The 14,478-nt window shown below is 69.6% G+C and overlaps 2 protein-coding genes across 2 annotated transcripts; one reads left to right on the top strand and one right to left on the bottom strand.

Annotated features, from left to right (window-relative positions):
• Window positions 1-524: 524 nt before the first annotated feature.
• Window positions 525-8,284, bottom strand: GDF11 (growth differentiation factor 11). Its single transcript, XM_066208390.1, has 3 exons — window positions 7,903-8,284; window positions 3,335-3,708; window positions 525-1,477 (listed from the first exon to the last, which is right to left on the bottom strand). Exons 1-3 carry the CDS (start codon window positions 8,282-8,284, stop codon window positions 1,097-1,099), a joined length of 1,137 nt encoding a protein of 378 aa, XP_066064487.1. The 3' UTR covers window positions 525-1,096.
• Window positions 8,285-11,438: 3,154 nt separating this feature from the next.
• On the top strand, window positions 11,439-14,288 carry INPP1 (inositol polyphosphate-1-phosphatase). The gene is made up of 5 exons (XM_066208385.1): window positions 11,439-11,786; window positions 11,869-11,929; window positions 12,234-12,437; window positions 13,170-13,344; window positions 13,749-14,288. The coding sequence occupies exons 1-5, from the start codon at window positions 11,583-11,585 to the stop codon at window positions 14,239-14,241; spliced, it is 1,137 nt and encodes a 378-aa protein (XP_066064482.1). The 5' UTR covers window positions 11,439-11,582; the 3' UTR covers window positions 14,242-14,288.
• The last annotated feature ends 190 nt before the right edge of the window (window positions 14,289-14,478 follow it).

Genomic DNA, 14,478 nt, shown 5'->3' with positions numbered 1-14,478 from the left:
CCCCGCCCGCATCGCTCGGGGAACCGCAGGAGCCGCGGCGGAGCCTCGGGGAAACGCGGGGGGTTCGTTCTCACGTGAAACACACACACACGCACGAAAAAAAAAAAAAAAAAAGAAAACCAAGACAAACAACAGAAAAGGAAAAGAAAAGAAAAAAGAAAAAGAAAAAAAAAAAAAAAGCCCAAACAAACCCCTCCGAGGGCGGCGGGGAGGCGAATGTGCGGCGTAAGCGGAATTTCAGCCCCAGCCGGAGCCTCCCAACAATTCTGGTGTCGCCTCCGGGTGACCCCCGGGCCGCCCTCAGCCCCCGGCCGAGCCCCGGGGCCGGTGCCAGCGCTGCCGCCCGAGCCCGGGCGGGGGCTCCGGCCCCTCCGGCGCTCCTCGCCGGGGGTCCCCGGGGCTGCCGGGGGAGGGAGCGGGGCGAGCGCCGGCCGGGAGGGTGATTAATAAATAAATAAATTAAAGAAGGGAGGCGGTTCCCTCCCGGTCCCGGGGGGTCCCGCGGCCGGACCCCCCCCCCCTCGGGTGTCACCAGCGGTGTCCCCAGCGCCGCTCCAGGAGCGCGGGGAGACGCGGGGTGCGCTCGCTCTTCCTCCTCCTCCTCCTCCTCCTCCTCCTGGTGCTCTCCCCGCCGAGGGAGCCGCCACCCGCGGCCGTGTCCCCGCGGTGTCCCCGTGTCGCCACCGCGGCCTGGGGGGTCCCAGCGGTGTGTGGCCCCCCCCCCCCCCCGTTCCCTTCTCCGTCCGGTCGCTTTTATTGCACAATGCGCGTGGGGCTGCTCCGTGGGGTGCTCTCCTCCTCCTCCTCCTCCTCCTCTCCCCTCCGCCATCCAAACCCGCCTCGACGCTTGGCCTTTGTCACTTCTCGCTTCCCCGCCCCGAACCGACAACAACGACAAAAAATCCAAAAACAAACAAAAAAAAAAAAGAAAAAAAAAAAAAGAAAAATAAAAAAAGAGCGGAAAAAACCAAAAAACCCCAAAAAACGGAGGAGTCCGAGGCGGCGGGGGGGAGGGGGGGGGGCCTCGCTCGGAGAGGGGGAGAGAGAGAGGGGAAAGAAGGGAAGAAGATGAAGATGACGATGAAGAAGGGCGGCTCTAGGAGCACCCGCAGCGATCCACCACCATGCCGGGGATCTTGCCGTAGATGATCTGCTGCTTGTCGTTGAAGTAGAGCATGTTGATGGGCGACATCTTGGTGGGCGTGCAGCAGGGCCCGGCCGAGCCGCGCGGGTTGGCCTGCTGCACCAGGTGCGTGTGCGGGTACTTCTGCATGAACATGTACTCGCACTGGCCCGAGCAGTAGTTGGCCTTGTAGCGCTTGGGGGCGATGATCCAGTCCCAGCCGAACGCCTCGAAGTCCACCGTGAGCGGGTAGCGGCAGCAGCGCGACTCCGTGGAGTGCTCGTCACAGTCCAGCCCCAGGTTCCGCCGCGAGCGCTTGTTGTTCTCCAGGACGCGCAGCTCCATGAACGGGTGCTGGGGACACAGGGGACAGCGGTCAGGGGACACAGGGGACACAGGGGACAGTGCTGGGGACACAGGGGACACAGGGGACAGTGCTGGGGACACAGGGGACAGCGGTCAGGGGACACAGGGGACAGTGCTGGGGACACAGGGGACAGTGCTGGGGACACAGGGGACAGCGGTCAGGGGACACAGGGGACAGTGCAGGGGACACAGGGGACACAGGGGATAGTGCTGGGAGACACAGGGGACAGTGCAGGGGACACAGGGGACAGCGGTCAGGGGACACAGGGGACAGTGCTGGGGACACACGGGACAGCGGTCAGGGGACACAGGGGACAGTGCTGGGGACACACGGGACAGCGGTCAGGGGACACAGGGGACACAGGGGACAGTGCTGGGGACACAGGGACAGTGCTGGGGACACAGGGGACAGTGCAGGGGACACAGGGGACAGCGGTCAGGGGACACAGGGGACACAGGGGACAGTGCAGGGGACACAGGGGACAGCGGTCAGGGGACACAGGGGACACAGGGGACAGTGCTGGGGACACAGGGACAGTGCTGGGGACACAGGGGACAGCGGTCAGGGGACACAGGGGACACAGGGGACACAGGGACAGTGCTGGGAGACACAGGGGACAGCGGTCAGGGGACACAGGGGACACAGGGGACAGTGCTGGGGACACACAGGACAGTGCTGGGGGGACACAGGGGACACAGGGGACACAGGTGAGGGGACAGGGGACAGCCAGGAGGGAACACAGGGACTGCACTGGGGGGACAGTAGTCAGGGGACAGGGGGGACACAGGGGACAGCCGTCAGGGGACACAGGGGACAGTGCTGGGGGACACAGGGGACACAGCTGGGACGCCTCCCTGCTGCTCCACCCAGCTGAGTTGTGCTGTGGAGGTGACACTGGCCCCACGGAACTGCCACCAGCCCCATGGAACTGTCACCACTCCTATCGAGGTGTCCCCAGCCCCATGGAGGTGTCCCCAGCCCTATCCAGGTGTCACTGTCCCCCACACCTGTACTCCTCCAATCACCAGCCCCAGAGAGCTGCCACCCTGCTACGAGGGTGTCACTGTCCCCACAGGGCTGTCACCATCTCCTGGACCTCAGACTGTCACCACAGAGCTGTCACCAACCCCACGGGGGCGTCACTGTCCCCACAAAGTTGTGACCAGCTCCATGGAGCTGTCACTTGTGCCCATGACCTGTGACCATCCTCACAGAGCTGTCACTGTCCCCTAGACCTCTGACCACCCTCCCTGAACTGCCACCATCCCCTCGGGGCTGTCACTGTCCCCCAGACTCATCACCTGCCCCACCAACCGCCCCAAACCCCCACTGGGGACCCCCCAAAACCCTCAGCCCCCCGGTGCCACCCACCAGCCCCTCAGGACTGTCACTGTCCCCATGACCTGTCCCCCAGGTTGTCCCCAGCCCCTCAGGACTGTCACTGTCCCCATGACCTGTGACCCCCAGGTTGTCCCCAGCCCCTCAGGACTGTCACTGTCCCCATGACCTGTGACCCCCCAGGTTGTCCCCAGCCCCTCAGGACTGTCACTGTCCCCATGACCTGTGACCCCCCAGGTTGTCCCCAGCCCCTCAGGACTGTCACCGTCCCCATGACCTGTGACCCCCCAGGTTGTCCCCAGCCCCTCAGGACTGTCACTGTCCCCATGACCTGTGCCCCCCCAGGTTGTCCCCAGCCCCTCGGTCTGTCACCGTCCCCATGACCTGTGCCCCCCCAGGTTGTCCCCAGCCCCTCGGTCTGTCACCGTCCCCATGACCCCTCACCTGCCCCACCACCCCCCCGTCTGCAGACCCCCCAAACCCGTCCGCCCCTCGGTGCCACCCACCAGCCCCTCGGCGCCGGGCCCCAGCGAGGTGACGGCCAGGTCGTTGCCGTTGGGGTCGAAGGCGTTGATCTCGATGCCCCAGTTGTTGTGCGGCTGCTTGAACCAGTTCTGCAGGACGTGCTTGAAGTCGATGCTCTGCCAGTGGCCGGCGCGCGAGTTGAGCTCGATCTTGAGCGAGCGGATGCGGATGTGGCGGCTGCCCTCGTCCGTGACGGGCTTGAGGCGCAGGATCTGCAGGTACACGGTGGAGGTGTGCTGCACCGGCCGCAGGTACACCCACAGCTGCGCCTTCACCACCTTGGTGAACATGACCTTGGGGCTGAAGTTGAAGAAGCAGCAGTGCGGGCTGCCCTCGATCTGCACGGCCGGGTCCGCTGCGGGAGGACGACGACGACGACGAGGAGGAGGAGGGAGGGAGGGAGGAAGGGTCAGGGTGGGGTTTGGGAGACTCGCCGGTCCCGTGGTGGGACCCCCCGAGGCTCGTCCTGGGATCAGCCCCCGGGCCCACACCGGGACCCCCGAGCCGCACTCTGGGACCCCCCAGCCCCACTCCCGGACCCGAGACCCTCTCTGGGACGCCCAATTCCCTCTCTGGGACCCCCGAGCCTCACCCTGGGATCACCCCCGGCCCCACACCGGGACCCCCGAGCCCCTCTCTGGGAACCTCCAGCCCCACACCGGGACCCCCTCACCCCTTGGGACCCCCGAGCCGCCCTCTGACCCACCCCGGCCCCACTGCGGGACCCCCGAGCCCCGCGGGGTGAAGGCCGGGTCAGAGGCCGCCCCGGGGGTCGCCCCCCAGGAGGGCCCCGCTCGCCCCCTGACCCACGGGGGGGTCCCGGGCTGGGTGGGGCGGGGGGTCCCGGGCCCGCAGCACCTGCCGGGGGCCGCCCTTCATCCCCCGGGGTGAAGAAGACTCCGGGTCCCACCCCCCACATCCCACCCTCGGGGGGTCACAGCCCCACATCTCTGGGGACGGGGGGGGACACCCCACATCTCCGGGGTCGCTCCCTCATCCCCCCCTTACCCGGGAGGTGACAAACCCCAGCGCCACCACGGCCGGCAGAGCGGTGACACCCCCGAGGAACCCCCCGGCTCCGGGGGGCCCCGGCGGCCCCTGCCCCACATCTGTGTCGAATTGAGCGGGGAATTCGCCCCCCCCGCCCCCCGCCCGGCCCGGTCAGGTTTAATAGCGCCCAGCTGCAGCTCGGGGCCATTTGCTGCTCCGGCCCCGCGGGGGTCACGACACCGGGAATGTCGCCTCCCCTTCCCCGGGCCTGCCCCTCCAATGGGGCTGGGGGACCGCGGGGACCCCCCCCACCCCCAGTTCAACCCCCCCGGCTCTCACAGCCAGCAGTGACACCCCCGGCGGGGGTTTGTCACCCAGGGCTGAGGTGACACCGGCGGGTGCTCGGAGGGGGGGGGGGCGAGGGGGGGGGGATTTGGGGGGCTCCAGGTGCGGCCACCAAACCCCCCCCCCCCGGCATTGGGGACACTGGGGACAGCGCTGTCCCCCGGGGCGCGGTGCGGGGGGGTCGCCGCCATCCCGCGGGGCCGGGATGCTCGGTGCCGTCGCTGTGGCAACCGGGGATAAAGGTTACCGGGACACCGGGCACAGCTGGGGCCGGCCCGGGCGGGGGGCGGCCCCCGGAGCCCCCCCCCCCCAACCCTCACCGCTCTTTGTTTCCTCGTTCGGGGCCCCCCGAGCGCGGCCCCCCAGCTACGGGAGGTGTGAGGTGCTGTCCCCACGTCCTTGTTGTCCCCAAGTCCCCGTGTCCCCTTGTCCTCACGTCCTGGTGTCCCTGTGTCCCCACATCCTGGTGCTGTCCCCACGTCCTTGTTGTCCCCAAGTCCCCGTGTCCCCTTGTCCCCACGTCCTGGTGTCCCTGTGTCCCCACGTCCTTCTGTCCCTGTGTCCCCACATCCTGGTGCTGTCCCCACGTCCTTGTTGTCCCCAAGTCCCCGTGTCCCCTTGTCCCCACGTCCTTCTGTCCCTGTGTCCCCAAGTCCCCGTGTCCCCTTGTCTCTATGTGCTGGTGTCTCTGTGTCCCCACATCCTTCTGTCCTCGTGTCCCCACGTCCTGGTGTCCCTAAATCCCTGTGTCTCCGTGTCCTCACATCCTTGCTGTCCCCATGTCCTTGTGTCCCCACGTCCAGGTGTCCTCACCTCCCTGTGTCCCTGTGTCCCCACGTCCTTGGGTCCCCATGTCCCTATGTCCCCGCTGTCCCCATGTCCCCGTGTCCCCGCTGTCCCTGTGTCCCCGCTGTCCCCACATCCCTGTGACCCCATGTCCCCACGTCCCCGCTGTCCCCGTGTCTCCGTTGTCCCACGTCCCTGTGTCCCTGTACTCCCATGTCCCTCTGTCCCCATGTCCCCGCTGTCCCTGTTTCCCCGCTGTCCCCGTGTCCCCACGCTGTCGCGCTGACCTTGAGCGCCTCCCCCCGCTCCCCTCCATCCCCCGTCCCCCCCCGGGGGGGGCCTCACCCCGTCCCCATCCGCGGGGGTCGCGGGGGTCACGGGGAGCCCCTCGATGGCTTTGGGAGCCAATGACCGACCCCCGGGGCCGGGCCCCCCCGGGCGGGGCGGGGGGAACCCGAGACCTTTATGGCTCCGCGGCGCCCATAAAGCGCCTTCCCCTCCTTCTGTTCAGGAACCATAAAACCCCCCGAATTGCCCCGGGCGGGGCGGGGGGGGGGGACAGCGGAGAGCGGAAAAAATAATAAAAATAAAATCAAAATAATCGCGGAGAAAAGCCGCCCCCCCTCCCCCCCGCCCCTCTCTCCTCACCCGCCTTTCCCCGGGGAGGATCCGCGGGACCCCCGGCTTTGGGGAGGCCGGGGGGGGGGGGAAAGCTCTGCCCTTTATTTTGGGGGCCCCCCCCCGAGCTGCCGAAGGGGCGGGGAAGGGGCCCAGGGAGGAAAAACCCCCAGCGTGTCGTCAATTTTATGGGTAATAAAATTTCAAAGCCGCCCGAGCGCATTTAATGCCCCGGGAAAGGAAATTCGGGGAGGGGGGCGGCAGCTCCTCGCACCTCCCTCCCTTCCGCTCGGCCCCCTCGCCCCCTCCCCAGCCCCGGGGGTCGCCCCGGGGGTCCCGCGCCGGGAGCAGGTGGAGAAACCCCCCGGGGAAACTGAGGCAGGGCAGGGGCGGAGCCGCCGCGTCCCCTGCCGTGTCCCCTCCCCGCTGTCCCGCCGGGGACCCCTGGCTGTGCTGGCCTGTCCCCAGCCCGGCCTGCTGTCACCCTGCTGTCACCCTGCTGTCACCCCGCTGTCACCCTGCCGCGGCCTTGCCGTCACCCTGCTGTCACCCTGTTTGTCACCCTGTTGTGGCCTTGCTGTCACCCTGTTTGTCACCGCGATGTCACCCTGCTGTCACCCTGCCACGTGCCCTGGGGACAGCGAGGTCACCGTGCCACCTGCCCTGTGCCCCCAGGGCCGCTGCCAGTGCCCAGCGCCAGGTCCCAGTGCCACTGGTGAGCGGCGCCAGCGTCTGGTGACAGTCCCCAGCGCCTGGTGACAGTCCCCAGCGCCAGTCCCTGTCCCCAGTGCCAGGTCCAGCATGCAGTGACCGGTCACGGTCCCTGCTGCCAGCTCCCAGTCCACGCCCTCAGCTCCCAGTGCCAGCTCCCAGTGCCCCGTGTCAGCTCCCAGTCCCAGTTTCAGGTGCCGCTCCCCAGTGTTCTCTCGGCTCCCAGTCCCCAGTCCCCAGTCCTGTCTCAGTTCCCGGTCCCAGCTCTCAGCCCCAGAGCCCAGTCTCAGCTCCCAGGCCCCAGTTCCTGTCCCAGTCCCAGTCCCCAGTGTCCTCTATCTCAGTCCCCAGTCCCTGCTCCCAGTCCCTGCTCCCAGTCCCAGCCTCAGCTCCCAGCTCGCAGTAGCAGCTCCCAGTATGTTCCAGTACCAGGTCCCAGCACTCACAAGCAGCTCCCAGTCCCCCGTCCCTGCTCCTAACGCCAGCTCCCTGTCCCTGCTCCCAGTAACGACTCCCAGTCCCCAGTCCCCGCTCCCAGTGCCAGCTCCCGGTCCCCAGCACCGGGCCCCTCTCCCAGTCCTCGGTGCGCTGTCTCGTCCCCCTGTCCCTTGTCCCCTGTTGTCCCCCGTCTTCCTGTCTCCCTCTCCCCTTGTCCCCCTGTCCCCCGTCCCTCTGTCCCTTGTCCCCCAGTCCCCCTGTCCCTCTCTCCCTCTGACCCCTTGTCCCTCTGTCCCCTTGTCCCCCTCTTCCCTTGTCCACAGCCCCCCTTGTCCCCCTGTCCCTTGTCCCCCTGTCCCTTGTCCCCATCCCCGCACACACCGACCATCCCCGCGGGACCCTCACGGACCGAGGGGGGGGGACGGACCCAAAACAACCGCGAGACCTTCGGGGACCCCCGGGGGGGGACCCGGACACCCCAAAGGCGGGGGAGGGGGGGGGGGGGACATCGGTGACGATCCCCCCCCGCAGCCGGGGGACCGCGAGGGGACCCGGGGGTGGGGGTGGGGGGCTCTGTGGCGGGGCCGGGGGGGGGGTTTTGGGGAGGGAGGTGGGGGGATCCTCCGGCGAAGTTTTCAGCGGAACAAAGGGCGGCACTGACTTTCCTGGGCCATGCTGATGACGGTCTCGGTGGTGGCGTGGTACTCGTCCTCCTCCAGGTACTCGTCGTGCTGCAGCGAGTCCCCCTGGAAGTCGTGGAGGTCCAGGAGCTGCTGGAGCGGGGGGGCCTTGGGCAGCAGCTGCTTCACCACCTCCCGGGTGATGTTGGGCGCTTCCTTCAGCCGCAGCTTGCTCAGGATCTGCGACTTGATGCTCTCCAGCCGCAGCTCTTTGCTCTGCCGCCGCCACAGGCACACGGGGCAGGCGGGCTCCGGGCCGGCGGGGGGCTGCTCCACCGGCCCCCCGCCCGCCACCGCGGCCACCAGCGAGCCCAGCAGCCACCACAGCGGGGCCATGCCGGGGGGGGACAGCAGGAAATACATCGCGAGGAGCGGAGAAGGGGAGGGGGATTTAAAAAAAAAAAAAAAATTTTACAAAAATAAAAATAATGATAATAATAATAATTAAAAAAAAAAAAAAAAAAGAAGAGGGAGGAAGGAAAAAAAAAAAGAAAAAAAAAAAAAAAGAAGGAAGAAAAAAAAAAAAAGAAAATAAGCAAACCCTTCCCCACCGGGCCGCCCCCCCGCCCCGCTTCCACCGCAGCGCGCAAGGGGGGGAAGGCGGTAACGGCGGCGGGGGCGGGGAAGCGGGGACCCCGGGGGGGGCCGAAGGGGGGGGGGGGGATGAAAAAAAGCGGCGGTAGCGGCGGCCCCGGGGTTTTATACCCCAAGAGAAGTGTGTCGTCAGCGGCCTTGATTGGCTGCGGGCGCACAAAAGAGGTTCTGGCAGGGGCTTGGCACCAGCCGCCGCCGGCCCCCCGAGCCCCGGGAACGGCCCCGCCGCCGCCCGGTGCGCTCGGGCACCCCCCGCCCGCCCCTCGCCCCGGGGTGGGGGGGGGGGGGCCCGGGGGGGCGGCCCCGGCTGCCGGCGAGTGCGGCGGGATGGATGCGCGTCCCGGCAAGTGCGTCCGAACCTCCCCCCCCCCCCCCGGGACCTCCCGGAGCCCCCCACACCACGGGCAGCCCCCGAACAGCCCCCCGGGCCCCGCTCGGTGCCGGTAGAACCGGGGACAGGCGGGGTCGCAGCTTCCAGCGGGGACCGGGAGCGGCGGATCCCGGCACGGGGGGGTGCCCGGCCGGGAGTTGGGGGACTCGGGGACCCCCGGGGGGGGGGTTAAACTCGGGGGAAGGGGGTGAAGCTGCCCGGCCTGGAGCATCCCGGCACCGGGAAAGTGCTGCGGGAGCGTCGCTCCGGGAGGGACAAGGACAAGGAAAACGCGGCCGCGGCTTGGGGGGCACGGGGGAAGTCCCCGGGGCTCTCGGGGGTTCTGTCCCCAGCGCAGGGGGGGACACAGGGGGAGGCTGCCCGCTCCTCACCGGCACCGGGCAGCGCTTCCAGGAGGAGCCGCGGGAGTAACGAGGGGACCCCGACCCTGAGAGCATCGTGGGGACCCCCAGGGCCCCCCCCCCTTTTCCCGGTTCCTCTCCCCATCAGAACCATGGAGAGGGGAAACCCCCCGGGGATGCACCGGGGGTCTGGGGGCGCTCGGGAGGGGCTGTCCCGGGCTTGGGGGAGCCCCAAGGGGGGGGTCCCGGTGGGGTTTTGGGGGAGTCGCGGCCCCGTTGCCCCCCGGTTTGGGGGGGGGGGGGGCGGTGCTGGTACGGCAGGCAGCGCTCCCCCTGGCGGCGAGGGGCGGAACTGCAGCGGGGGCGCTTTGGGGACACGCGACAGGCGACAGGCGACACGGGACCCCCCCCGCCACCGCCACCGCCACCGGGCGTCCCCCGCCGTGTCACCGATGTCACACTCCCCGGGGGAGCCGCGCTCCCTGGGGAGGGAACGGGGAAGGGGTGGCGTGCCGCTTTGTCCCCTCCCCGCCGCTGCCGCGACACTCCCCCCGCGGTGTCGCCGCACTCCGGAGTGACCGCGGGCCCGCGGGGCCGCGGCAGCGAGCGGGTTAAGCCGGTGTGTGACGCGGCGCCGTCCCCGCCCACGGGCGGCCCGCAGGAGCTGTCAGCGGCCCCGGTAACGGCGGCGCGGGCGGGGTGCGGCCCGCGGGGTCCCCGGGCTGTCCCCAGGGCTGTCCCCAGGGCTGTCCCCAGGGGTGGGGACCCGTTCTGCGGGGGGGTCCCGGTGTGGGGGTGGCGGGAGTTTGGGGCCGTTCCGGGATCGTTACGGGGGGGCCGCAGCGCCCCGCGCCTTCCGGGGGGACAGCGGGGACCCCCCCCCGCCGTGTCCCCAGCGCTTCCTGTCCCCGCGGGACAGAGCCACCCCCCCGTGGGGACACCCTGGGCACAGCCGCGTGTCCCCGCGTCCCCACAGCCACAGCGGCGTGGCCGTTTCCCCGTGCGGCTGCGTCTTTGTGTCCCCGTGTCCCGTGTGCGCACCGCCACGTCCCCCGTGTCCCCACAGCCCCCGTGTCACCCTGTCCCCGCGTCCCCTTGTGCCCACATCCCCACGCCCCCCGTGTCCCCGTGTCCCCATGTCCTCACATCCCCATGTCAAAGTCCCCACATCCCAGTGTCACCCTGTCCCCACGTCGCAGTGTCCCCAAAACCCCAATGCCCGTGACCCCATGTCCATGTCCCCAAATCTCCACCTGCCCGTGTCCCCGTATCCCAGTGTCACCCTGTCCCCCCATCCCGATGTCACCCTGTCCCCAAATCCCCACGTGCCCATGTCCCCACATTCCCATGTCCCCAAATCCCATCCTCACACCCCAGTGTCACCCTATCCCCAAATCCCCCTGTCCCCTGTCCCCCCCTGTCCCCCCCCGGGCACATTTGGGATCATTTCGGGGCCTTCCGGGGCTCGTCCCTGACCCCGCCGCTGTCCTCGGCAGGTGTCCCCGGTGTCCCTGGTGTCCCTGACAGGTGACCCCGCTGTCCCCGCTGTCCCTGACAGGTGACCCCGGTGTCCCCGACAGGTGACCCTGGTGTCCCCGGCAGGTGACCCCACTGCCCCCCGGCAGGTGACCCCGCTGTCCCCCCTGTCCCTGACAGTGTCCCCCCTGTCCCTGACAGGTGACCCCACTGTCCCCGGCAGGTGTCCGCGGTGTCCCCGCTGTCCCTGACAGTGTCCCCGCCGTCCCCGGTGTCCCCGGTGTCCCTGACAGGTGTCCGCGGTGTCCCCGCTGTCTCTGACAGTGTCCCCGCTGTCCCCGGTGTCCCCACTGTCCCTGACAGGTTCCTCCGCTGTCCCCGGCAGGTGTCCGCGGTGTCCCCGCTGTCCCTGACAGTGTCCCCGCTGTCCCCGGTGTCCCCGGCAGGTGTGCCTGGTGTCCCCGGCAGGTGTCCGCGGTGTCCCCGCTGTCCCTGACAGTGTCCCCGCCGTCCCCGGTGTCCCCGGTGTCCCTGACAGGTGTCCGCGGTGTCCCCGCTGTCCCTGACAGTGTCCCCGCTGTCCCCGGTGTCCCCGGCAGGTGTGCCCGGTGTCCCCGGCAGGTGTCCGCGGTGTCCCCACTGTCCCTGACAGTGTCCCCGCTGTCCCCGGTGTCCCCGGCAGGTGTGCCTGGTGTCCCCGGCAGGTGTCCGCGGTGTCCCCACTGTCCCTGACAGTGTCCCCGCTGTCCCCGGTGTCCCCGGCAGGTGTGCCCGGTGTCCCCGGCAGGTGTCCGCGGTGTCCCCGCTGTCCCTGACGGTGTCCCCGCTGTCCGCGGTGTGGCCGCCCGCCGTGCCGGGCATGGCGGGGCTGCTGGCGGCGCTGGTGGCGGTGTCGCAGAAGGCGGCCGAGGTGGCGCGGCTGTGCCGGGCGGAGGAGCCGCTGTTCCGGCTGCTGGTGGCCGAGAAGACGGGCCCGGACAGGAACGCGCGCTTCCTGCGCGACTTCAAGACTCTGGCGGACGTCCTGATCCAGGAGCTGATCAAACACGACCTGGGGACACAGGTGGGGACAGCCCCGGGGGTGGCCTGGGGGTGGTGGCACCGCCCGAGCCCCCCCCCTGAGTCCCCCCCCGGTGTCCCGCCAGTTCCCCGAGCTGCGGGGACACATCCACGGGGAGGAGTCCAGCGAGTTCAGGGACGCCGAGGGTGAGTGGGGACAGCGTGGGGACAGCATGGGGGATGTGGGCCAAGGCTGAGGAGGGGTCCCCATGTCCCCGTGTTCCAGTGTCACCCTGCCCCATGTCCCCATATCCCACAGTCGCCACATTTCCATGTCCCCATGTCCCAGTGTCACCCTGCCCCGTGTCCCCACATTCCCATGGCAGAGTCAGGGTCCCCACACCGGGGTCTGTGGGGCCGTGGCTGAGTCGGGGATCCCTGTGCCATGTCCCTGCGTCACCCTGGCTGTCCCTGTGTCATGTCCCTGGGGACTGACCCGGGGTCCCCACAGGTGGCACGGTGACCGTGCGGGTCTGTGACACCCCCGGGGACACGGTGGCACTGCTGCTGGCCGTGCTGGGCCCCGAGCAGGCGAGGGCGGCAGAGCTGCTGGCAGAGGCCGTGCACAGGGAGGTGACACTCGGGGACACGGAGCTGGATGGCATCGAGCCCGGAGTGTCCCCGGGGGAGCTGGGGATCTGGATAGACCCCATTGGTGAGGGGCTCTGGGGTGGGGACGGGCATGGGGACGGGGACGGGCATGGGGACAGGGACGGGATGGGGATGGGGGCGGGATGGGGACAGGGATGGGATGGGGACAAGGACAGGGACGGGCATGGGGACAGGGATGGGATGGGGACAGGGACGGGATGGGGACAGGGACGGGATGGGGACAGGGATGGGGGCGGGTTGGGGACAGGGATGGGATGGGGACAGGGACGGGATGGGGATGGGGGTGGGATGGGGACAGGGATGGGATGGGGACAAGGACAGGGACGGGCATGGGGACAGGAATGGGGACAGGGACAGGATGGGGACAGGGACGGGATGGGGATGGGGGCGGGATGGGGACAGGGATGGGGATAGGGACAGGAATAGGGACAGGGGCGGGATGGGGACAGGGACGGGATGGGGATGGGGGTGGGATGGGGACAGGGATGGGATGGGGACAAGGACAGGGATGGGCATGGGGACAGGAATGGGGACAGGGACAGGATGGGGACAGGGACGGGATGGGGACAGGGACAGGATGGGGACAGGGACGGGATGGGGACAGGGACAGGATGGGGACAGGGATGGGGATAGGGACGGGGGCAGGACGAGATGGGATGGGACTGGATGGGATGGGATGGATGGAATGGAAACAGGAACAGGATGGGGACAGGGATGGCCTGGGGACAGGGCCGGGGCCGGGGCCTGAGCCCGCTGCCCCCCTGGCACCCCCCAGACTCCACCAACGAGTTCATCGGGGGCCGTGAGGACGTGCCCACCGTGGACGGGGTGGCCCCCGGGGGGCTGCGCTCTGCCCTGGTGCTGGTGGGCGCCTTCGACCGCCGCTCTGGGGTGCCCGTCATGGGGGTCATCAACGAGCCCTTCTTCCAGAGGGACCCCCAGACCCGCAGGTACGCCCAGGGCCCGCACCCCGGGGTGCCTGACACCCCCCGAACCTGCGCCCCGGGGTGCCTGACACTCCTGACCCTGCACTGGGGGTCCCTATCCCCCCTGACCCCTCACCCTGGGGTCCCTGACCCACCTGACCCTTCACCTCAGGGTCCCCATTCCCTCATATCCCACACCTTGGGGGTCCCAGCATCCCCATAGCCCTCACCCCGGGGTCCCTGTCCCCCTGGATCCTGCACCCCAGGGTCCCCACACCCCTCACCCCGGGGTCCCTGTCCCCCCATTCCCCTCACCCCGGGGTCCCCACACCCCTCACCCCGGGGTCCCTGTCCCCCCATTCCCCTCACCCCGGGGTCCCCGTGCCCCCCCAGCCGCTGTCCCCACCGTGTCCCCTCCCCTCCCGCAGGTGGCAGGGCCGCTACCACTGGGGCGTGGCACACGGCGACACGCGGCTGTGCTCGCTGTCCCCTCCGTCGCTGCGGCCGCGTCCCCGCGTGGTGCTGAGCCGAGCCGAGAGCCCCGCGGTGCGGGGGGCTCTGGGGGCCCTGGGCGGGGGTCCCGCTCTCCTGGCCGCGGGGGCCGGCTACAAACTGCTCTGCGTGGCGCTGGGGCTGGCGGACGCCTTCGTGCTGTCGCAGGCCACCACCTTCGCCTGGGACTCGTGCGCCCCCCACGCCATCCTGCGGGCCCTGGGGGGCGGCGTGGTGGCCTTGGAGGGGTCGCTGAGGGTGCTGAGGGAGGGGGGCGAGGGGGAGCCCCCCGAGCTGCGCTATCACCGCCCGCAGGAGGGCCGGGAGGGGCCCGAGCGCTGGGCGAACCGGGGGGGGCTCGTGGCCTTCGTGCACCCCCAGAACCTGCGGGCCGTGCTGGAGGCGCTGCGGGACCTGCCCGGGCTGTGACAGCGGGGGGGGGGACACGTGGAGGGCTGGGGGACCCCGGGGTAAAGTGTAAGAGGGGCAGGGACCCCGGGTTGGGGGGCCAGGAGGGGCCGGGGGACCCCGGGGTGGGGGTTTGAGGGGGCTGGGACCCCCGGCAGTGGGGGATTTGGGGAGCTGGGGGGCAGTGGGGTGTGGGATTTGGGGGGCTGGGGGGCAGTGGGGTGGGGATTTGGGGGGCTGGGGGACACTGGGGTGGGC

The sequence above is a fragment of the Chamaea fasciata genome, unplaced genomic scaffold, assembly GCF_029207755.1.
Source record: "Chamaea fasciata isolate MVZ Bird 193981 ecotype frontalis unplaced genomic scaffold, bChaFas1.0.hap1 SCAF_236, whole genome shotgun sequence".
In the NCBI taxonomy this organism is placed as follows: Eukaryota; Metazoa; Chordata; class Aves; order Passeriformes; family Sylviidae; genus Chamaea; species Chamaea fasciata.
Note: the sequence above shows the minus strand (reverse complement) of the source record. Positions and strands in the feature narration are given on the sequence as shown.

Bases quoted from the DNA above. Each gene is read 5' to 3' on its own strand.
- GDF11 (XM_066208390.1), bottom strand. From the start codon at position 8,284: ATGTATTTCCTGCTGTCCCCCCCCGGCATGGCCCCGCTGTGGTGGCTG. The intron at 3,709-7,902 runs GTCAGTGCCGCC...GTCCTCCCGCAG, and splicing joins CATCAGCATGGCCCAGGAAA to CGGACCCGGCCGTGCAGATC. The intron at 1,478-3,334 runs GTGGGTGGCACC...CTGTGTCCCCAG, and splicing joins GGCCCGGCGCCGAGGGGCTG to CACCCGTTCATGGAGCTGCG.
- INPP1 (XM_066208385.1), top strand. From the start codon at position 11,583: ATGGCGGGGCTGCTGGCGGCGCTGGTGGCGGTGTCGCAGAAGGCGGCC. The intron at 11,787-11,868 runs GTGGGGACAGCC...GTGTCCCGCCAG, and splicing joins AACACGACCTGGGGACACAG to TTCCCCGAGCTGCGGGGACA. The intron at 13,345-13,748 runs GTACGCCCAGGG...CCCCTCCCGCAG, and splicing joins AGGGACCCCCAGACCCGCAG to GTGGCAGGGCCGCTACCACT.